This window comes from Kogia breviceps, chromosome 8, assembly GCF_026419965.1.
Source record: "Kogia breviceps isolate mKogBre1 chromosome 8, mKogBre1 haplotype 1, whole genome shotgun sequence".
Taxonomy (NCBI): domain Eukaryota; kingdom Metazoa; phylum Chordata; class Mammalia; order Artiodactyla; family Physeteridae; genus Kogia; species Kogia breviceps.
In genome coordinates this window covers 544107-565261 of record NC_081317.1, presented here as the reverse complement: position 1 = coordinate 565261, position 21155 = coordinate 544107, and the positions used below count along the sequence as shown (strand labels likewise).

Genomic DNA, 21155 nt, shown 5'->3' with positions numbered 1-21155 from the left:
GTTATCTTAAGATATTGAATATAGTTCCCTGTGCTATACAGTAGGGCCTTGTTGGTGATCTATTTTACATATAGTCGTGTGTATATGTTAATCTGAAACCCCCGATTTATCCCTCCCCCCACCTGTCCCCTTTGGTCAACATAAGCTTGTTTTCTGTGTCTGTGAGTCTGTTTCTGTTTTGTAAATAAGTTCATTTGCATCCTTCAGATTCCACATATAAATAAGACCACATGATATTTGTCTTTCTGCCTAACTTCACTTTGCGTGATCATCTCTGGGTCCATCCATGTTGTTGCAAATGTCATGATTTCCTTCTGGGCTTTTCTCTTTATTAACTCCCTCTACTTCCTTTTGTTTCTTGGTTTTGACTTTGGGGGCACAGTTTCCTTCCCCACCGCAGACGAATGCCTTCTGGTTAAACGCAGGCTTCTTGGACCTGCCCTTTTGTCGTGAGAGCCCAAATGTCCCTTAGCCCTCTGGCTGGCCCTCCTTCCTTGGGAGGTGGAAGCCCCCCCAGCTGGCCCTTCACCCCTGGAATCTGGGAGCCGCAGCGCTCACTGGCTCGTCATTACTCCACGCGACGAGCTCTCCTTCACAAGCTCTGGTTCTGCATTGCAGGCTCATTGCTGCCGGTTTGCTCGAAGTTTCTAGCCTTCTGGCTTCTCCTTGCTCAGGGACAGGCCCTGGCCCGCAGGGTGGCCGTCCTGGGGCAGGGTGCCGGTGGCTATGCGGTGGGCTGCGAGGGGACATTAGCTCAGGGAACAGCAGCAGCACAGTGTCTGGTCTGAAACTGCAGGGGGTCTCCGTCCACGAAAGCAGAGATGGGTGACCAGCTGCTTCCAGGTCCGATGCACCCAGACACCCAGCCCCCCGTAGGATGCAGCCCTCCTCCACGGGATCCTACAGGGCAGAACTGAAAGTCTCCTGTTTTACATTCTCCTTTGACTCTGACCCTCCAAGGAGATTCATCTGGAGCCACTTGCCGTGTGTGTGGTTTCCCTGGAGTGTGGGCTGCCCTGGCTGGAGGGGCCCCTGCTCTTGTCCGAATGCCCCCCTTTCTTGTCATTCGTGCTTTTCTTCTTTAAGACCTCTTGGCGGGGGCGGGGGCAGGGTCCTCGGCGAATGCGTTCACATCTGCAGCCTGTAAACACCTGAAGTGGTGGGTCCCAATGCCCCGGTTGAGCCCCGGGGAGAAGCGTGGGGACCCAGCCCCGGGGGACGCAGACCCACACGGCTGGCCTCGGACACCAAGTGCCCCTATCACATCCGAGCCTGTTTTTATTTCCTGAGAGAAAAATCTTATGTGGCATTTTGTTTTTTCTTGGAAGTACCCATTGTTTAAAAAGAAAACAAAAATTCTTTGTACTGGGCGAAAATCAATTCCCACGTACCAATTCCTGCCCATTTGATTGACATCTGTGCTCCAGAACCAACCAGTTACTCTTCTGGAAGTAAGTCCCAGCGCCAAGCTGGCCACTGAGTCTTGAAGCTGGCCACTGAGTCTTGTCCTCGCTCAGGACACGCCCCCGTGCCGGCCTCTACTGATTTACGAATCGCGGGATCCGACCAATCTCAGCAGCCCCGCCCCCACGGAGGAGGAGCGTGGGAGGCAGCGGCGAACGGCGTCCTGAGCAAGGCCGGCTCGGGGCTCTCTGGGCCACGGCCGCTCCAGGCACCGCCACAGCTCCAGGGGAATAGAGTTTATTTATTTATTTATTTTTATCTTTTGGCCGCGTGGGGTCTTCCTTGTGGCGTGCGGGTTTTCTCTCTCCAGTTGTTGTCCGTGTACTCTGTAGTTGCGGCCGCACAAGCTCAGTAGTTGTGGCTCGCGGGCTCTAGAGCACAGGCTCAGTAGTTATGGCGCACGGGCTCAGTTGCTCCGCAGCACGTGGGATCTTAGTTCCCCCACCAGGGCTCGAACCCGTGTCCCCTGTATTGGAAGGCGGATTCTTTACCACTGGACCACAGGGGAAGTGCCCTGGGGAATAGATTTTAGCTCAGATACAAGGAAGTTTTTCTAAACAACCTCTAAAGTATTGAATTTTAGAGCTGGAAGAATCTTAGAGGTCATTTAATCATTCCAATTTTCAGGCTGTCTGTAAAGCAGAAAAACTTGTAATTGAAATCTTCTTAAGGATTTTTACGAACTAAACATTTTATTTTGAGATAACTGTAGATATACACATACTTGTAAGAAATAGTAATAGATGTCCCATATACCCCAAATCACAACCAGGACCTTGTGCTGATTCAGTCGAAAACCAGAACGTTCCAGCCCCATGGAGCCCTCCTGTTGCCCTTTCACAGCTGCCCCAAGTCGCTGATCTGTTAGTGACCCATCTGTCAGTGACTCCTGACCATGGTGATCTGATCTCCATTCACATCATTTGTCACTTCAAGCAAGTTGCATTGATGGAACCCCACCGCCTGGCTTTGCGGGGTCTGTGTTCACGTGGCACACACTCCCTTGAGGCGCACACCCTGCTTGCCGAGCGCGCTCCCTCAGTGCGGACGCGCCCTCTGTCTGGCCAGCGCCGCCGGAAGGGCAGCTACGCTCTCTCCGGTTTGGGGCTATTAGGGGCAGAGCTGCAATAGTAATCCGTGTACACTGGCGGCACAGGGATGGTACTTTTCTCATCCTTTTATTGTGGAAATAGAAGAGATGAAGAGTAGTGGGCACAGAGAACACCCAGAGAGTAATTCAAACAACGGGACCCCCGGGTGGCCGAGTGCACACAGGCAGGGCCCCGGGACAGAGCCAGAGGAGGTGGAAGAGGCGCGGGCTGGGGGTGGAGCACAGGAGACCCGGAGAAGGCGTGTCCCAGAGGCCAGGCACCAAGGGCGGGCGTACGAGCCACAGGAGGCCACCAGAAACCCTGACAAGTGCTTGGGTGGAACCCTGGTGGAAAGGCCGCCTGGAGCAGAATTAAGAGTAAAAAGCACGGCGGGAAAAGAGTCAAAAAGCTACACACAGTGACCCCCCGACCCGGCTCCCAGGAGAATGGAAGACACACGGCCACACAGACACACGCACACAAGTGTGATTCACAAGAGCCAGGCGGTGGAAGCAACCCAAGTGGCCGTCGGTGGATCAGCAAAATCGGCCCATCCGCACAACAGCACGTAATTCAGCCTTGAAGGGGGTGAAGAACCGACACACGCTGCAGCGTGGATGATCCTCGAAACCATGATGCTGAGCGAGAGAAGCCAGACGCAAATCTACACGCTTTATGATGCCACTTATATGAATTGTCCAAAAGAGGCGAGGTCACAGGGACTGGCCCACCGGTTGCCCGGGGCTCGGGGAGGCGCGACAGGCAGTGGCTGCAGTGGGGGCGAGTGAGCGGTGATGGCTGCACAAGTCCGTCAATGCGACAAAAACACCGAATCGTACACTCTAAAAATGAACTTTATGACACGTGAATCATACCTTCGTTTCTAAAAAGCACGCAGCAAAGGTAACAGACGCTGAGGACTGGCGGTCCTTTCAAGGAGTCTCACTGCAAAAGGGAACAAAGAAATGGTGTGGGCGCAGGAGGGGAGCGCTTTGTTCAAGATGCGAAGACCAACATCTGTTCCGAGGGGGGAAGTGATACCTAGAGGGAGCACCCCAGGGAGATACGTGGGGATGAGGAGGGGGCAGCGCCAGGCCCAGGTGGGCCCAGCGCATTCCCAGGGAGGAGGCGGGGACCCCGGGCTGGGAGGCAAGATGGGGCAGAGGAGGGGCCTGAGGAGAGGATGAGGAAGGAGCTGGGCCGGGGGAGGAGCAAGTGCCCGCACGGGGCCCGCGTGACGCCCCCACCCCCACCCCCCACCCCCCGCCCAGGCTCACAGTCAAGGGGCACAGAGACCAGTCGGTGAGGCCAGGCTCCAACAGCCCGGACGAAGGGACCGGGGACCAGAGGTCCCGGTGGGCGGGGCTCGTCAGGTGGAGGGCGTGAGCTGCAAGGATGGACGGGGTGGGGGTGAGGGCTGCAGTGAGGGAGAGCCCCAGGTGGGCCGGTGGGAGGGGGCAGCTGAGCTCAGGGACCGTCTGGGGCTGCGAGGGAGGCGGGAATCCTGAGGCAGGACCGGGCAGGGCTGCGGGGAGCCTGGGGGGCGGGAGGTCTGGTCAGAGGAAGGGAGCATCCGCAGAGGAATTCGGGGAGGAGGAAGCATGTGTGTGGTGCGGGCCCTGCCCTCCTCCAGGCCAGCAGTTTGGGAAACTCAGAGCCCACACTGGTGAGGAAGCAGGGTCCTGGGGGCACAGCGACCCAGGACACCTTTTGAGCACTTCTCAAGCATCATGGCAGCCCCTTCTCACAGCAGCCCTGCTGGGTCGTTCTCATCATCCCTGGTCCTCAGGTAAGGAAGGCTGCACAGGTAAGGTGCAGGGATCTGGCCCAGGGCCACACAGGGAGGAGACTCGGCCATAACTGAGCAGAGTCACAGGCCCAACTGAAGAAGGAGGAGTCCAGCGTCAGAGGCAGTTGGGTCTCTGTGTTACCGCTGGGCTCCGGGTTCTGACATCTCCCGAGACACAAGCCTCCCCTGGACCCTGGAGGGTGCTCTCCTGAGTACGGAAAAGGGCGGAGCCCATCTACAGGAGTGTTTCTAGGGTTGGGTGCTGTGACGGTTAATTTTTTTTTTTTTTTTTTTTTTGGCTGTACGCGGGCTTCTCACTGCTAGTCTTTCCCGCTGCAGAGCACAGGCTCCGGACACGCAGGCCCAGCAGCCATGGCTCTCGGGCCCAGCCGCTCCGCGGCACGCGGGATCCTCCCGGACCGGGGCACGAACCCACGTCCCCTGCATCGGCGGGCAGACTCTCAACCACTGCGCCACCAGGGAAGCCCTGTGACGGTTAATTTTATGTGTCAACGCGAAAAGGCCATGGTGCCCAGATATTTGGTCAAATACAGTCACATGTTGCTGTGAAAGTATTTTTCAGATGAAATTAACTTTTAAATCAGTAGAAAAAAACAACACTGGTAAAGCAGAGACTCTCCATGATGTGGGTGGGCCTTGTCCAATCAGTTGAAGGCCTTAAGAGAAAAGACTGAGGTCCCCTGAGGAACAGGAATGTCTGCCTCTAGACTCGAGCAGCAGCGTCAACTCTTCCCTGGGTCTCCAGCCTGTCACCGCCCGCCCCCCCGGGCTGAAAATTCTGGACTTGCCAGTTCCCACAAGCACGTGACCTAATTCCTTAAAAACAATCACTCTCTCTGAAAAAACCTAACACAGGTGCTAAGATCCTGGCAGCCAATAAGACATAAATAGGGGTGTCCGTGGGACATGTGCTGAGAAGGGAGAGGTCCAGGAACCTGTAGGGGTCCCCTGACTTTAAGGGGCGGCTCCCAGCCTCTCCTGAGGACGGAGCCCCAGGGCCCTGTGGGCAGGCACCACCTCGCTCCATCAGCAGGTGCACCATCTCTAGAGGCTTCTACTTTCTCTGTGAAGGAGGAAGGGGGACCTTCTGGTGTTCACGGTGTGAAACTGAATGAAGGGAACCTCATTAAAACGGAGTCGGGAAGGCTGAAAGGGGAGCTCTCACACACCACCACTCCTCGTGTCTGCAGACCCGAAACAGGCAGAGACGTACCTCACATCGACCCAGAGAAAAAGGGAGGTTTTCTCCCCACCGGCAGCAGCCCAGCCAATGGGAAGCGTCGCCACCCTGAACCCCGTTTCCTCCAATGGGCTCTCCTTGCAAGCAGCCCTCCCAACTTCCTCTTTCTCTATCAAGTAACATTCCTCTCCTTTATTAGCTGGTCTTGCCTATAGTTTTCGCTGTAGCCCTCTTGTCCTGAGTTGCAATTCTCTGCTGTTCCTGAATAAGCCCATTTTGCTGATAAAATAACTGGCTGTTTTATCTTTAAGGTCAACCAGAGACTTGGTGGGGCGGGGTACACAGGGGCTCTGCGCTTGGCGTCCAGGGTCTCCCGGGCCGCACCACGTGGGGCCCACCTGCCCACACAGGGGCAGCGCCAGCCATGGGAGGTGGGGGCTGGACCAGTCCTGCCTTCTGAGGGAAGGACGGAGAGGGGAAGGGTCTCCCTGGGCGGAAGGACGCCCTGACGGACGTCCCCAGAGGGCCGTTGGGGAGGACCACGACTTGCTTCCTCACGTGAGCCTCGGGCCTCCCCTCCGGCTCCGACCCGGGGTCCTAGACTAGCTGTGCCCAGCCAGGGTGACCCACCCCCGGAGCCCTTCCAGCTGTGCCCATGTCCGGCACCGGCCGCGGGCGCGGGAGGCCCCAGGGCCACCAGTTGTGGCCAGTGCCCGGCCCACGACGTGCTCCACAGCCCCCGCCCCTCGCACGCTCGGCCCGCACCCCGGGGTCGCTTACCTGAGTCGGCGGGGTCCGCCCGGAACCTTGGCCCGGCCGCGGCCACGACGTCAGCAGCGGGCCCGGACGGCTTTCCTCAGCGCACCAAGGCCGACGAGGCCTGCGAGCTGTAGGTGGCGGGCCGGGAAACGAGAGCTGGCGGACCTCCAGGCGGAAGTCCAGAGGGGCAAGGTTGACTCGGGGGGAGGAGCCGGGCCTCTGTTTGGGGGCGTGGTTAGTCCGGAGGGGCGGGCTGGGTCCGGGGAGGAGCCGGGAGGCAGGCTGGGATCTTGGTCAGGCCGGTGGGGCGGGGGCGGCTTGGGAGAGCCTCCAGGCCGCTGTTTTGGGGCGTGGTCAGTCCGGGGGCGGGGCTGACGGGGGTGGGGCCGCTCTGCCGCCAGGGGGCGCCGTGGGCCGCAGGAGGCCTGGCGCACCTGGCGCTCCCCGTCCCGCCCTGCCCCTCACCGAGTACCTGGCGCTGGTGTCGGTCCCCGACCCTCCCGTCATCCTCGGAGGGCCCCCGCAGCCCCACGCCGGTCTCCGGATGCCGGGGCCCCTGCTCCGCGGTCCTCGGCCCCCAGCCACCCCTCCGGACTCGTGACGGGACCTCCAACGCCGCCGGCCGCGCCCGCCGCGCTCTGGCCAGGAATCTCCGACTTCCGCCGTGGGGCCGGGCTGGTGTTCACGTCGTCATGCCCTTGCTCGGGGACCTGGTGCGCGACTGGCACAGGGGCGCGCAGGCCGTGGCGCGTGGGGACTGGGACTGCGCCCTGCGCCTCTTCTCGAGCGTCCCGGAGCCGCCCGCCAGGATGAGCTTCAACGTGGGCTGCGTGCACCTGCTAGCCGGGGACCCGGAGGCCGCGCTGCGGGTGAGCCAGGGGCCCGACAGCCTGCGACCCCAGGGTTGGTCGCAGAGACCCCACCTCTGGGGGACGCTGCTCTCTGGCCCTGGGGGGTGGGTCGATGAGGGGTGGGATAAAGTCGCAGCTGCAGGGGTGAGTCCAGGACCCCTGCCCTTCCTCCTTGATGGCCACCTGAGGATGTCTCCTCAGGTCCGCCTCAGTGAACACCTAAGCAGGGGAGGCCTGTGTGGGCAGGGGACCCCAGCGGAGCTGAGTCAGGGCCTGGATGGGGGTGCAGGGCTCTGGCACTGCCTCCACTGTGTGGTGACCATGTGCCAGGCTCTGCAGTTTTGGGGAACGGCCTGGATGAACTCTGGCTCAGGTGCTCTTGGCCGAGGTGCTAACATACCCGCAAACAGGCTCAAAGCTGGACGGGGCTGGGAAGGGGCACCCAGGGTGTAGGGTTTGGGCTGGGCCTTCTACAGACACCGGCGGTGATGACCAGGAGATAAGGTCTCTGGTTGCTGCCCAAACCCCAGATCTGAGCGCTCACCTGTCTCCCACCCACTCCCCAAAGCAGAACCAAGAGCTGGGGGTACACATGGGCGCACACACACACGTGCCTCCGCCGAAGGGCAAGGCCACGCTCTGCCCTTCAAGCCCCCAGGTTTATTACAATGGTGCACATTCCATGGGTGACAACAAAAAGCCAGCAGCACCCTGAATCCGCCTGAGAAAGAGCCAGATTCCAGCATTGTGCAGGCCATCAGTGACAGCTACCGAAAACGTGTTCAAGGGACCTGCCCTCTCATTCCTCACATCTGTGTATGAATCTACAGTTATCTCAGCAGCAATGTCAGTGTTAGAATGTTACCCCACAAGGGGGGTGCGATCACTGGACACCATGGAATCAGCAGTGTGAGGCCAGTCCAGTCACCACTTCCTCTGAGCCGTGATTTAACTAGAGAGAGGGGACAAAAGCTCTGCGCAGAGGGGTGTGCGCGTTAAATTCTCCTCCACCCTAACCAGAGACGGAGTAGCAGAGGCATGTTCGTTGGAAATTTTTTTAAAAGCAGATGGAACGGGCTACAATTGATAAAACTGGTTGTCTCTGAGGACCTGGACAGGGTGAGAAGGGTGTAGCTGGGAATGCAGTCTGTTGGTAGGAGCCCTACGGAAGCTTCGATTTGGCCGCTCTGTGTGGCAGGACAACAAACGAGTTTCCCTAGTGCCGAGTGGCCACATCAGTACTGTGTGTGGACCTCAACCTCGGGTCAAACTCAGTTCAGCAAGCCCCCCACTTGGCCATGACACCAATCCAGTTGCCTGTATTTAACTTGATAGCTGCTGTATGCCCTCCTCTTGCTTGTGTTTAACTGGTGGCTGCTGTCCTCCTTAGGAACAGGTGATGTCATTTCTGAGTCTGGTTTCAGGAAGAGCTGTGTTTTACGCACACGTTAAGACTTTTGTGTTGTTGCTCTGATTCTAATAGATGAGAAGTGCGTCAATTTGTACGAACTACCAAAACTAGGATTTAAAAAAGACAAAAACCTTGCATAACTCCCTCCCCCGAAGGTAACTATTATTAACGGGATGGGGTGTTTCCTTGTCCTCATGGTAAACAAGTTGGTTTGTGCCGCCACCGAACTGCCCCTGAGCGCGTCGCAGGGCACCTCGGGAGCCCAGGCGGCTTTGGGTTGTGGCTGTGACGCATGAACCCAGCCTCAGCCTCAGAGGCCCCCCGGGTGAGCGTGGAAGACCTCCTGCAGGTGGCCATGATGGGGGCCAACAGGATTCCTTGACCCATTGCTGGGCGTCCTCCTGGACCGCATCTGTGACACAGGAGTGACGGGGTTACAGACCTGGGTGTTCCATGGGCATTTTTGTCCCCAGGCATTTGACCAGGCAGTGGCCAAGGATGCCTGCATGGCTGTTGGCTTCTTCCAGCGAGGAGTGGCCAACTTCCAGCTGGAGAGGTGAGCACAGAAGTGCCCTGTTCTTTCTCTGATGGCCCTTTGGCTCTGCAGAGCCCTTTCCTTTGTTCCTCTCTGCCACGGGTCACCTCCTCTTACCCACCCTTCCTGGGCGGCCCCAGAGGAGCCCAGGAACAGGATGCTGTGGTCGTGTGGCGGCGGAAGCAGGGTAGGGCCGCACCTTGACCCTTGGCTCTTTACGGGGTTTCGGGGATCACAGAGTGCTTGTGCCGGCTTCCCCTCCTTTGTTCCTACATCCCTGCTGTAGCCGGGACAGCGCGATTATACCCGTTCTGCCCACGTGGAAACCGAGGGCAGGGCTGGAGGAGTGGCGCATCCCAGGACATGGAGGTGATGGGGGTCCTCCCTAGCCACCCGGCCCTCGGCGCCGGGCCCTTCCCAGAGAAGGGATCCGGCCTGCAGGACAGGCCTGGCACCCACAGAAGGTCCCACTGGGGGCAGGGGGGCTCTGGGGGCAACCTCCTCTTCTCACCAACCCAGGAGCCTTCCTGGGGGCGATGGGGATTCTGGTGGGGGCTGGGGAGCTTCCAGCGGGGCTCTGCTTGGGGAGGCCCGTGGGGCGGGGCCCGAGAAGCAGGCAGGACACGCCCAGGGCACTCTGCACACCGAGGTTTGGGAGAGGGTCTGGGGTACGGGCAGGGGAGCGAGGTGCCCAGAGGACAGAGCTGGAGCCCCACGAGCTGCTCAGCCCGGCTGGGTGTGGACCCCCAGACTTGAGACCTGGGTGACCACCACGGCCTCCACCACTGCAGCAGGAGCTGGGGCAGCGTGGCGCTGGGCGAAGCTCTGCCCCTTGCCCTCTGGCCGCTGAGGGCCTCCTCGCCAGGCTCCCCTGCTGCCCACAGGTTCCGGGAGGCCCTGTCCGACTTCCAGCGGACCCTGGCACAGCTGAGGGACAACGCCACCATCGACTACACCCAGCTGGGCCTGCGGTTCAAGCTCCGGGCCTGGGAGGTGGGCGTGCGGGGAGGGGACGCAGCTGGGCGCTGGGGGTGCTGTCTGCGGGCAGGCGGCCCAGGTGGTCCTTCTAGGCCGCTCGCCCAGAAGAGCCCATCCTCTGGGTCCCGCTGTCTTGTCGCTGCCACAGCTGGGGCCGTGTTGACTCTGGCGCTCCCTCTGGCCCGTGGGGCCCCCAAACCCCACCAGGGGGCGCAGGGGAGGGTCAGAGGTCAGCGAGAGGTGACAGGAGGGGGGGCGCTGGGCCGAAGCAGGCCTGGCTGTGGGCCCCAGGCATCCCCTCCCTGGGGTTCTCGCTTGGCGCCGTTCCTGGCCTCCTGGGACGGGGTGGGCACTGATGGTGGGGCTTAGGAGGGGCGCCTCCTAGCGCTCCCGGAAGCGTGCTGCCTCGGAGCCCCTGGGAACCACCCGTGTCCCAGTAAGCCAGCCGCGGGGGAAGTGGCCCTGGCCCAGGGCACTGTGTGCAAGGCGGGCTGTGGGAGTCGGCCGGCCGTGGCCCCAGCAGGCCACGTGACAGCAGCTCTGGGAGCGCGGTGTCCCTGCAGACTGCGGGGACAGAGGCTGCCGTGGGTGAGCACTCCCCACTCTCCACCCTCGGCTCCCGGGAGCACTGGCGACTTCACTGCTGTTTCCCAGCACTTCCAGCCCAGAACGTCCTTCCACACAGGGGGAGGGGCGGGACGGAGAGAGGCCTTCCTCAGAGAGCACCCCAGACTCTGGGGGTTCAGTAAGCAGGGCAGCACGGGGAGGAGGGCTCAGGGCAAATGCAGGACGGGGCTGCAAGGGACGAGAGGCTGCTTCCGGAGGTCGGAGGTCCGTCTGACATTCAGAGCAGAGAAGCAGGGAGGGCTGATCCGCTCTGGCTGGGGGTCTGGAGAATGAGGCCTGCCGGGCAGAGCCGGCCCAGGGGCAGAGCCAGGCGGGCTCCACGTCTGCTGGGCACCCGGAAGAGCCCTGGGCAGCTGTGTCTGGGAAGCTCAGTGGCTGGACCAGGGGCAGGGCCATGTGCGGGTCCAGGAGGTGGGGCTGAGGGCAGAGCTGGTGGGGGTGGGGCCGGGGGGCGTCCTGGGCCTGCCGTCACCCCCGTGTCACTCTCAGGTGCTCTTCAGCGTGGCTGCAGTGCAGAGCCAACTGGGGCTCTGGGCGGAGGCTACCCGCAGCCTAGAGGAAGCCATCTCCAAGGGGCCGGAAGGGGCCCGCGATGACCTGGACATTGCCCTAGGCCAAGTGCAGGTAAGGGGTAGGTGACGGGGCAGGTGAGAGGGTAGGTGAGGGGCAGGTGAGGGGAGGTGAGGAGCAGGTGAGGGAGGTGAGGGGGCAGGTGAGGGGAGGTGAGGGAGGTGAGGGGGCAGGTGAGGGAGGTGAGGAGCAGGTGAGGGGAGGTGAGAGGTGAGGAGCAGGTGAGGGGAGGTGAGGGCAGGTGAGGAGCAGGTGAGGGGAGGGGAGGAGCAGGTGAGGAGCAGGTGAGGGAGGTGAGGGGCAGGTGAGGGCAGGTGAGGGGCAGGTGAGGGGAGGGGAGGAGCAGGTGAGGGGCAGGTGAGGGCAGGTGAGCAGAGCCAGACTCCTAAGCTGACTCAGGTGGCTTGCCAGGCCCATAGCCTGCAGTTTGGGGCTCACATCTGCCCCGCCCCCAAGACTGACTATATGAGCTGAAGAAACTTCTGGAGGGAGGCGGCCTGTGTGCCCAGGTGTGGGCTGGGCTTCCCACGGGCTATGGGAAGTAGGTGACGGGGCCAAGCCATCCCTTCTGCTTTGAGGCTCCTGCAGCCTCGGGCCTGGCCCAGTGCTCAGGTCTGCATTGTCCGGACTCCCCTCCAGAAACAGGCCCCCCTGCAGCCTCGGCAGGGCCCCAGGCGTGAGGTCTTCCGGCCGCACAGGCGGCACCTGGAGCACTTGGAGCCCATGGATTTCCTGGGCAAGGCCAAGGTAAGGGAGGGGCAGCTTCTCGCTTCTCAGGCCCCCGGGGCTCAGGGGCCAGCAGCACCCAGCAGGCCGCAGAGCAGCGGGCAGCCAGGGCCCTGCTGAGCTCACACCGTGTCCCGAGCTTCCAGGCTGAGTTCACAGGGACACCCGGGGTCATCAAGGCCTTGGTGGGTGCACAGAGGACACAGGGCTCCCGGGGTGGGCAGCAGTGTCTCCAAGTAGGGCTCACAGGTCCGGGTCTTGGAAGCTGGCGGTGGAGCCCACCAGAAGCTGCTAAGGACCCCCAAGGTGCCGCCGGCCCTGCCTACCTCCGCCCTCGACTCGCACTTCTGGCCTCAGCATCTCCTGGGTTTTGTGTTTCCGTGTCCTCCCTGCGTCTCTGCCTCAGAGAGCAAGACCCTGGGTCCGAGCAGAGCAGCACCAGCAAAATCACAGGCTAAGGGGAGCAGCTCACCCCAAAGGTGGGGTGCCGATCCGGGAGATGAGGACTCCCTGTGCACAAAGGAAGGTTCACTCACTCTGGTTTCCAGCTGGTGGCCCGCAGCCGGGCCTGACACCCCCCGGATCACCCGAGGGCTAGGTGCTATGTGTCTTTGCTGGAGGGCTGCGTGGAGGAGGAGGCTCTGAGCTGCATGAATCCATCAACTTGGAGTCCTGTCATCACAGGAGATGACTGCTTCTAAGAAACAAGAATATTTTAAAAGTTGTACGAAAAATAAGTTAAAATGATCAGCACAGATGTTTTCCTTCTTCAAACGTATTTCTCCCACCTCCCTGCCCCCACCACGGCGGTCCAGCGTCTTTGGGCCAGGCTTGGGCGGCCCCCCCGGGCAGATGGGAGACTTAGGGGTTCAGAATGGGCAGCGAGGGCTGGGCACCCCTGACTCGGCCGGCCCCTTGCTGTCCCTCCCCAGGTGGTGGCCTGCTCCATCCCTGACTGCCCGCACAAGGACGCCCGGCCTCAGCAGCCACAGGTGGGTGGGCAGCCCTCCAGCCACCTGACTCCTCCTCTGACGTTTTGTAGGTGGGGCCTTCCAGACCCGTTACTCTTAAGGGTGCCTTAAACCCTCCCTGCGGGCTTCTCAACGTCCTTCTGATCTAAACGTGGGGGGGCGTCCCATCCTGGGAGAGAGCCAGTGAAAACTGTGCAGACTTTCCCCCCAGTCCCCGACGCTCCGTGGGGTCTGCATCCTGAGGAGGGGGTCACTGTGTGCCCACAGGCTCTCTACGTGCGTGCTGAAGCCAGGCCTGGGGCTGCCGAACGGTAGGAAGGGGCCGTGGCCCCCCACTCTTCTTCCCCTGTCGGCAGAGGCCCTGCGAAGCCTGCCTTCCGGCCCGAGGCTAGAGCTCCTTTGCAGACCCTCTGTGGCCACTCCGGGCCAGGGGCCAGGCTGGCTGTGTCCCCTTTCTGGACTGGCTGGAGCCCCGGTGCAGGGAGGGGCTCCCGCCTTGCTCAGCACCCCCTGTGCCCCCATTTGTCCTGAGCCTGTCCTGCTCCTGGGGAAAGAGCCTGCCCGCCCCTCACTGAAGCTCTGCTCAGACCTGGGGGTGGCACCAGAGGCGCCGGGGTGGGGTGCAGGCTGGGCTGCAGGCCGACGGGAGTGGCCCTGACGGCCCCGCCAGATGCAGCCTCACAGGCGGTGGTCCGACTGGGGTGCTCCTTGTTTCCAGCTCAGGGCTCTCCTAGGCCCACCTTTCACGGAGGATCTCGACCTCCGTGCTGGCTGGGTGAGACCTGAGAACGAGGACCCCCCGCTTCCCTCTAGGGCCCATGACACAGGCCCCTCTGGACCTGGTACCCGCTGTGGCCCCGGAACCCCCCTTGATGCGGAGATGGAGGTCAGCTCTGGCCAGGCTGGGCGGGCTGACCGTGGCGCACTGGTCACCAGTGACGAGCAGGTGGGTGAGCCTGGGCAGGGCAGGCAGGGGCCACAGTGTTTGGAGGACCCCCGCCCCAGGAGGAGCTTTGGGACCAGCCACAGCTGGGCCCTGCGAGGGTCTCAGGGCAGGGCAGGTGGCCTCCTCACTTGCTGGGGGATAGAGGTTTGGCTTCCTCAGGCGGGCCAGGGACATGGCGGGCGCCAGCCACGGTGACCGGATGCCCTGGGTTAGGGACAAACCACTGCTCACGCGTGCACAGACGGGAGCCCGCTGCCCGCCCTGGGCCCGGGAGGGGCCTGCAGCCCGCGCGTCGTAGCCACGAGGCTCCCAGCCTTCAGCTGGGGCCCCCGGCCTTCCTTCTTGGACACGGGACTCCCCGAGATGCCGCAGGCACTGGGTGAGGCCGAGGAAGGGAGGGGCACAGGAGTCTCCTGGGCAGGTGTGCGGGGAGGGGGGTGCAGCCAGCACCAGGAGCAGGGAGGCCGCCCAGCACAGAGAAGGTGGTTAAACTTCACATTCAGTTTATCAAAGGGCTCAACTTAAAACGAGACGGTTACTTCACTTCCTCTTTCACTGACGTCCAGCTAACTCGGTGGACAGATCGGTGCCCTTGAAAGCCATCCATCACGGCTGTGCTTGATGAAACCCTGTGGCCCTAAGTTCACATGCTGGGTGTTCGAGCACTTGACCCTCCTGACCATGGGCAGCAGCTTCCTACTTGCTTTAAACAGCTGACAAATCTGATAGAAATCTAAACACTCCGTGTACCAACTTAGCCCAACTTTCAGATCCCACCTGAAATCAGGACCTGAGTTAGCTGGTCGGTATGGCCAGGACTGGGGCCCTCTGGGGTTTCTCCTGCCCCTCAGCACACCCACTGCTTAGGGTCCCAACACAGGGTGAAGTCCAGCGGGTCCCTGGCTTCAGTCCCCAGTGCCCGGGGTCACCGGGAGCCCCAGCTGGAGCTGCCACCTCCTGGTGGGCCAGGGGAAGGTGGGTTGGTGCCTACAGCGCAAGGTGGCCCGTCTGTAGTCTCCAGGCCTGTAGAGACCTGGTTCATGCCCCGAATTCACCTCTAACGCCGTTAGATTTGTGGCTTCCTGCCTGGCCAGGCTGTCTCGCAGGCCTTGCTCCTCACCACTGGCTCTGCTTGGACAGTGTCTGGGTACCACCCCCGATGAGGCCCAGGCCCAGGGACAGCTACCTCCACCCTCAGGGCCCCACCCCGGCCCCCAACCCCACCCCTGCCCGGCCGAGCCCCAGCCTGTGGCTTTCCTTGCAGAGGCCCCACGTGAAGCAAGTTGGCCAGCGGGTCCCTCCAGGTGAGGCTGGTGGTGGGAGGGTCCTCTGTGGAGGGAGCCCCAGGCAGGTATCCGGGCGGGGCTGGGAGCAGCCTCTTTGGCCTCCAGGGAGGAAGCTGGTGGCCTTGGGGCTCCCGGTGGGCACGTGGTGCCAGCATCTCCTCTACCCCAACATGTTCTAATTTGGGGGTCGGTGGCCACCTGAGTCCCTGACTCCTCCCCGTCCCACAGGGCTGCCGGTGGCTGGGGGGCCGGGCCCTGGCTCCTCTGAGGATCCTGCAGGCGCTGGGGTAAGAGGCGCTGGCTCTCATGTCGCCCTCCACCCCGCAGGGACGTGGGGCTCCAAGGCCAGACCCCACCCTCCGAATGCCTCCAGGGACCCCAGCTAAAGAAGCTTCCCAAGTCCAGAGCCCCAGCCCCTCCCACCCTCTCAGTCCCTGCCCTGCGCCCTGGCCTGAAGCCCACCCTAGCCGTCCCGGGCACACAGATCTGGGGCCTTGGAGACCGACCACCTTTCTGCCTGGACCCAGGGCGTGGCTGCAGGGGGCCCCGAGTCCTTGGTGACCTTCACAGTGCAGTGCACCTTCACCCTGGCCCTGAGGGCCCCAAGAGGAGCTGACCTGTCCAGCCTGCGGGCCCTGATAAGCCAGGCCCTCCCTCCCCAGGCCCAGAGTGGGCAGCTCAGGTCAGCTGGCAAGCTGGGTGGGAGGGCGCCAAGCCGGGCACCTGTTAGCCCCGGCCCTGGGAGAGGCTTTTGAGGGCAGAGGTCAGCACCCTCCCTAAAGCCCCTGCCCGCGCCGCACACATCTCTTTGCAGTTACCGAGACCCTAGGGACGGCGGGGGCTGGGTGCCCCTCACCGGGGAGGAGGCGCTGCAGAGGGCCTGGCGGGGCGCGGCTGCCGGCCCTGCGGCGCTGCGGCTGAAGTGCCAGGTGAGCCCGGGCGGGGGGCGGCCCGGGGCGCGGACGTCCAGCCCTTCTCGCCGTGCTGAGCTTACCCTACAGCCCTCCCCGCTGCCGCAGGGAGTGGGCGGCCGGCCCGTCCTCTACCAGGTGGTGGCCCGGCACGGCTACTCCGCCCAGGGGCCCGAGGACCTGGCCCTGCAGCCGGGAGACACCGTGGACGTCCTGTGCGAAGGTAGAGCTGGCACTGCCCGCCCCCGTCGCCCTGCCGGGGCCCCGGGGCAGACGCGGTGTCTGCGAGCAGATGTGGTGATGCCCTGACGCCCCCTGCAGTGGACCAGGCGTGGCTGGAGGGCCACTGCGACGGCTGTATCGGTATTTTCCCCAAGCGCTTCGTGGTCCCAGCCGTCCGGCGCACATCAGGAGCTTGGCGCTAAGTCCGTGGCAAGGAGGGTTTAATAAAGGCGATCTGCCCTCACCAAGGTGTGGTCCGTCTTCTGGGCTTGGCCACTGAGGGGGCCTGACTGAGGCTTCCGAGGGTGTGGGGTGGCTGCTCTGGGAAAAGCCCGCAGAGCCTGGACGCTGGCTCTGCCAGCTCCTGGAGAGGCCAGGGCCCGCAGCCGGCCCCTCCCAAAGAGCCGGGCCCCCTCTACCTCCAGCAGTCACCCCCACTCCCAGGCTCGGCCTGGCCCTGAACCCGTGCGTCTGCAGTCACACAGCCCTGAGAGCTGCAGGGGTCGCGACGGCCCAGCCCTTATGCAACATGGGAAACACTGGGGCGCTGGGACCTGAAGGCCGTGGTTGGGGCCACGGCACAGCCTCCGTGGCCAGAATGACCCCAAGGGCAAAAGGGGGCCATGTGGCCAGAGCCCACAGGGCAAGCCTTGGGGGTCGGGGCTCAGGAAGGCTCGGGCCAGCTCAGGCCTCGGCCTTCCAGCACCAGGTGGCAGCCGGCCTAGTCCCGGAGCCAGAGCTGCACCGCAGCGGCCCCGAGAACGGCCGTGAGGGTCAGCACCAAAAAGACGACTCCGGCCACCCAGACGCCATAGCTCTGTGCCCGCCAGTGGGCGGGCGCCTCGGCTGGAATCAGGCTGGTCAGGTTCAGCATGTAGCCCAGCGTCCAGCCGATGTCGGTGCCACCGGCCTGCGGGCCACACGGCCGGTCAGGCTGTGGGCGGCGGCCCGAAGCCCCGACCCCCTGTCGCCCTGAGCCGTCACCTGCTTGCGGAACTCGATGCCGCCCCAGGTCTCCTGGCTGAACCCGTAGCCCTCAAGCAGGAGCGTCAGGATGTACAGGCCCGTGGCACAGTAGTCGCGCAGCTGGCGGTCCTGCCCGGGCGAGCTCGCCTCCACCTGGGGGCCCGGGAGGCCAGGAGCCCCGTGAGGCCGGCCCCCCCCAGAGACGTGACCCTGAGTCTCCTGCCTGGAGCCCCCCAGCCCCCCAGGCACACTGCCTGGGACGGGCTCCCCGCTCGGTGGAGTCTGCAGCCCGGGGAGCTGGGGCCCGGCGGCCTGCATCCACCCACCAGCTTCCAGGGCCTCTGGCAGAACTCCCAGACGGTGGCATTGGCCGTGGCCAGCGGCGGCCTGGAGGTGAGGTTCAGGAAGTGGAAGGTGTGGTAGAAGTTGGAGAAGGCCTGGGGGAGGCGGGGGTGAAATGCCCGGGCAGGGCACAAGGCAGGGGGGCCCCGGATGAGCCAGGTTCCGCCCCACCCCGCCCCCTCCCACCCCACCTGGGGTCCCAGGCTCCCCGAGGGCCCCCTGGGGTTGGGCCCTGGGGCCCCGGGGTAAGCTGGGCCCCGAGGGCAGGCCGCAGGGGCTTACGTAGAACTGGCCCCGCACGGGGGGCTGGTAGACCCTGTCGAAGGCGCAGTCTCCTCGGCCCTCGCAGCTGGAGAAGTCGAAGAGACCCCGGATGGCGGCGACACAGGCCCCGGGGTTCCCCGTCCCCTCCACAGTGAGGTTCTGGCCGAGGTCTCGGGGGGCAGCGGCCTGGACGCAGGGCGACTCGTACAGGGGGGCCAGGGCCAGCGTGCCCCGGTAGCCGCTGTGGTAGCAGGGGTGGCGCACCAGGAGGCCCGGGCTGCTCTGCGGGGAGGGTGGGGGCACCTCTGAGCACCGGCCTGGCAGGGCGCCCCGCCCTCCCCGCAGAGCAGCCCACCTGCACCAGCCCGGCCAGGAGCCGGTTCAGCATCTGGTCGCGCCCGAAGCAGAGGTAGCTGTGGGTGTAGACGCTGTGTTCTGTGCCATAGAGGCAGAAGGTGGCCCGGGTGGTGGTGTCCAGGATGGGGCCTCCAGGCACAAAGGTGATCTGGGTGGAGGCCCCACCCAAGTCCAGGGCGCCCACCAGCGTCCCCTCCAGAGGCCGGATCCATTCTCCGGAGAAGGAGTACTGGCCACAGACAGCGGGCACTGAGTCCTGGGGCCGGCCACGATCACCCCCCACCCCGAGCGCCCCTCCCACCCTGGGGCCGTCTGTGGCACCTTCACCAGCAGGCCCAGGACGTAGTTGATGGTGACCCAACCTAAGGCCCCTTCGTCCCGCCCAGCCAGGAGCTCAGCGCCCCAGAAGTCCACGGGAGACTGGCTCAGGGCCCGGCTGACCGCGGCGAAGACGCCCTCCGCCTGAGAGCTGTTCTTCTGGCTGCACGGAGAGGACAGGGGCGCTGGAGCCGCAGGAGCCACCCCCCCTCCATCCCGCCTGAGCGGGGACCGCAGCCCTCGCACCGCGGCCCCAGGGACGCGCGCGGGTCCCCACCGGCCCCCACCTGAGCAGCCTCATGCCGGCCGTGGCCCCCAGCAACATGGGCGTTTGCTGATGCTTGGCCTTCGGGATCAGGGCCAGCGCTTCCTCCAGGCAGCCCTGCAGGCTCTCGCCAGCCCGTGCAGGGTCGGAGGCGTAGGAAGAGATGCCAGGCCCTGAAACACACCACAGGACAAGGCTCCAGGCCCCAAAGGAAGCTGAGCTGAAAGGGCCTGTGGGAGGTTGAAAACTAGCCCCCAAAGATGCATCCACATCCTCACCCTCAGAGCCTGCAAATGGGACCGTGTCTGGAAAAAGGGTCTTTGCAGATGTCATTAAGTTAGGGATCTTTTTTTTTTTTTTTTTTTTTTGCGGTATGCGGGCCTCTCACTGTTGTGGCCTCTCCCGTTGCGGAGCACAGGCTCCGGACGCGCAGGCTCAGCGGCCATGGCTCACGGGCTCAGTTGCGCCGCGGCATGTGGGATCTTCCCGGACCGGGGCACGAACCCGTGTCCCCTGCATCGGCAGGCGGATTCTCAACCACTGCGCCACCAGGGAAGCCCAAGTTAGGGATCTTAAGGTGAGATCATCCTGGATTCCCCAGGTGGGCCCTAAGAGCAACGACTGACATCCTTACAAAAGACAGAAGAGGGAGATTTGAGACACACGGGAATTTGAGGCCACGTGAAGTCCGAGGGAGAGGTTGGAGGGATGCCACGTCTGGAGCCCCAGGAGCTGGAAGAGTTGGTTTCGGATCTCTGCAGGCTCAGGCAGGACAGATCCAGAGCCCTGGCCCAGCTCCCACTGGCCCGCTGGGCCCCCTGGGGCAACTCACTGAGCCTCTCTGAGCCCCTTTCCTTTAGGCTGATTCGCTGCCGCCCAGCTCCAGCCTGTGCCCCTTCCCAAACCTCCGTCCAGCTGGAAACCCCAGCCGGGCAGCGGCTGGCAGCTCCCACAACACCCATCCACCCTCGATGGAACTGCCCACTGACCTTTCGCCTGGCAGGCCAGGGCCTGGCTGACCACCCCCGTGTCATTCTCCTTGTTTGCCAGCCACTGATACACAAAGAGTGACGTGTGGGAGGACCCAGCGTCGAACACGATCCCGAACTGGGAGTGACACCAGGGTCAGGAGGGCGTCAGGGCCGTCACGGCCAAGCCCGGCCTCCCCCGGGTGGGGTCTGGGGGCACACCTTGGTGTCTGCGGGCAGGAGGACGTTGGTGGCCTCCACCAGGAAGAGAATGAGCGTGGCGAGGCCTGAGACCGCTGCGGCCCCCAGCAGGGCTGCGAAGGCCCGGTCCTTCCGCGTCAGCCCCATGGGGGCGGGCCTGGCACCTGCGGGGTGGGCAGCAGTGGGCACCCAGCCTCTGCCGGCTGCGGGCGCTGCCACCCTGGAGAGCCCCTCGGTCCTCCCCGGGGCTCAGACAGCAGCCCACCCCGGCCGGCTCGACGGGCGGGACTAAAGACCACGCCGGAGAGCCGGGCTGCGCGTGGTGTTGCAGCGTCACGGGGGCCGGCAGGGACCCGGCACCGGGACGCCCTGTCTGGCGACAGGCTAGGCTGCAGCACACAGCAGTGAGGAGGTCCCGGAGACCCCCTTTCTAGTGCCACGCTGGGGCCCAGCGGAGCCACCCCCGTGTGATCCGGCAGCCCCGCGGCCCACACCCTCCCGGGACCCCAGCTCCCCTCCCGCCCCCTGCGGGATGAGAAGCCCCAGCTCCACAGTGAACTCGGGGGCCCCGGGCGCCACCTCTCCCACCGACCTGGCTGCTGAGCGCAGCCCTCGCCCCAGGCCTCCCCCAGGACGGTTTTCTAAGAGCCCTGAGGTCAGGCCTGAGCCCGGTGGGGACAGGTGACCGACTGCCCGGACGTCTGACTGTTGCCAAGCAGGTCAGCGGGGTCCCGGAAGCACGGCCTCTCTACCGAAGGGCCTGAAGGCCCAGGGGTTCTGAACAGATTCATGCGGTGTCTGAGTAAAAACCCAACCTCGGGCTCCTCTGATCTGAAACTTTTCACTTGGCCCCCGTGACGCTCCCTCGCGGCCGGCCCAGGCCGACCCGGGAATGTGCTTTGCACGGGGCCACGGCACCAGCTCCGTGGCTGAGGCCTCTGCAGGGTCCTCTCCAGCCCCCAAGCGTCCCGAGCAGGGGCCCGTGCACACGAGGTCAGCAGGGGCCTCGGGCCGGTGGCCACCCCTGTCCGAAGGAAATGGCCTGAGGTCTGCAGAGCTTTGAGGCCCGTGGACGCTGAGCGGCTCTTCCCAGGGGCCGTCCGCCTCTCAGGGCGAATGCAGGGCCCCGGGCTCCA

General features: G+C 63.7%; 3 protein-coding genes across 6 annotated transcripts in view; 1 reads left to right on the top strand and 2 right to left on the bottom strand.

Moving 5' to 3' along the window:
* The window catches only part of EXD3 (exonuclease 3'-5' domain containing 3), a 73940-nt gene extending 67468 nt beyond the window's left edge, over positions 1 to 6472 (bottom strand). For all 3 annotated transcript variants that reach the window (XM_067040230.1, XM_067040233.1, XM_067040232.1), the window contains exons 1-2: positions 6326 to 6472; positions 3431 to 3500 (exon numbers count right to left, since the gene is read on the bottom strand). The gene's annotated coding sequence lies outside the window, so the exon portion shown is untranslated. The remainder of the gene's footprint in view (positions 1 to 3430; positions 3501 to 6325) is intronic.
* A 77-nt stretch (positions 6473 to 6549) lies between these two features.
* Positions 6550 to 16582, top strand: NOXA1 (NADPH oxidase activator 1). Of its 2 annotated transcripts, none has more exons than XM_067040239.1 (14): positions 6550 to 7173; positions 9040 to 9122; positions 9986 to 10094; positions 11196 to 11330; positions 11916 to 12023; positions 12935 to 12994; positions 13241 to 13284; positions 13787 to 13919; positions 15184 to 15223; positions 15434 to 15492; positions 15733 to 15887; positions 16020 to 16134; positions 16225 to 16339; positions 16438 to 16582. In XM_067040239.1, exons 1-14 carry the CDS (start codon positions 6997 to 6999, stop codon positions 16539 to 16541), a joined length of 1437 nt encoding a protein of 478 aa, XP_066896340.1. In that variant the 5' UTR covers positions 6550 to 6996; the 3' UTR covers positions 16542 to 16582. The 2 variants fall into 2 exon arrangements, with proteins under 2 accessions (XP_066896340.1, XP_066896339.1); XM_067040238.1 differs by having other exon boundaries at positions 6628 to 7173; positions 16207 to 16339.
* On the bottom strand, positions 16542 to 20166 carry ENTPD8 (ectonucleoside triphosphate diphosphohydrolase 8). Its single transcript, XM_059073214.2, has 9 exons — positions 20041 to 20166; positions 19840 to 19957; positions 18873 to 19023; positions 18589 to 18748; positions 18266 to 18496; positions 17929 to 18192; positions 17631 to 17741; positions 17323 to 17457; positions 16542 to 17248 (listed from the first exon to the last, which is right to left on the bottom strand). Exons 1-9 carry the CDS (start codon positions 20164 to 20166, stop codon positions 17060 to 17062), a joined length of 1485 nt encoding a protein of 494 aa, XP_058929197.1. The 3' UTR covers positions 16542 to 17059.
* Between the last annotated feature and the right edge of the window lie 989 nt (positions 20167 to 21155).

What these genes read in the sequence shown, in the direction of transcription:
- NOXA1 (XM_067040238.1), top strand. Translation starts at nt 6,997, where the DNA reads ATGCCCTTGCTCGGGGACCTGGTGCGCGACTGGCACAGGGGCGCGCAG. An exon ending in AGGCCTGGGGCTGCCGAACG is followed by an intron (nt 13,285 to 13,786) that starts GTAGGAAGGGGC and finishes GCTTCCCTCTAG; the next exon opens with GGCCCATGACACAGGCCCCT. An exon ending in AGGATCCTGCAGGCGCTGGG is followed by an intron (nt 15,493 to 15,732) that starts GTAAGAGGCGCT and finishes GCCTGGACCCAG; the next exon opens with GGCGTGGCTGCAGGGGGCCC.
- ENTPD8 (XM_059073214.2), bottom strand. Translation starts at nt 20,166, where the DNA reads ATGGGGCTGACGCGGAAGGACCGGGCCTTCGCAGCCCTGCTGGGGGCC. An exon ending in TCCTGGGCCTGCTGGTGAAG is followed by an intron (nt 18,497 to 18,588) that starts GTGCCACAGACG and finishes GTCTGTGGCCAG; the next exon opens with TACTCCTTCTCCGGAGAATG. An exon ending in CCGTGCGGGGCCAGTTCTAC is followed by an intron (nt 17,742 to 17,928) that starts GTAAGCCCCTGC and finishes CGCCTCCCCCAG; the next exon opens with GCCTTCTCCAACTTCTACCA.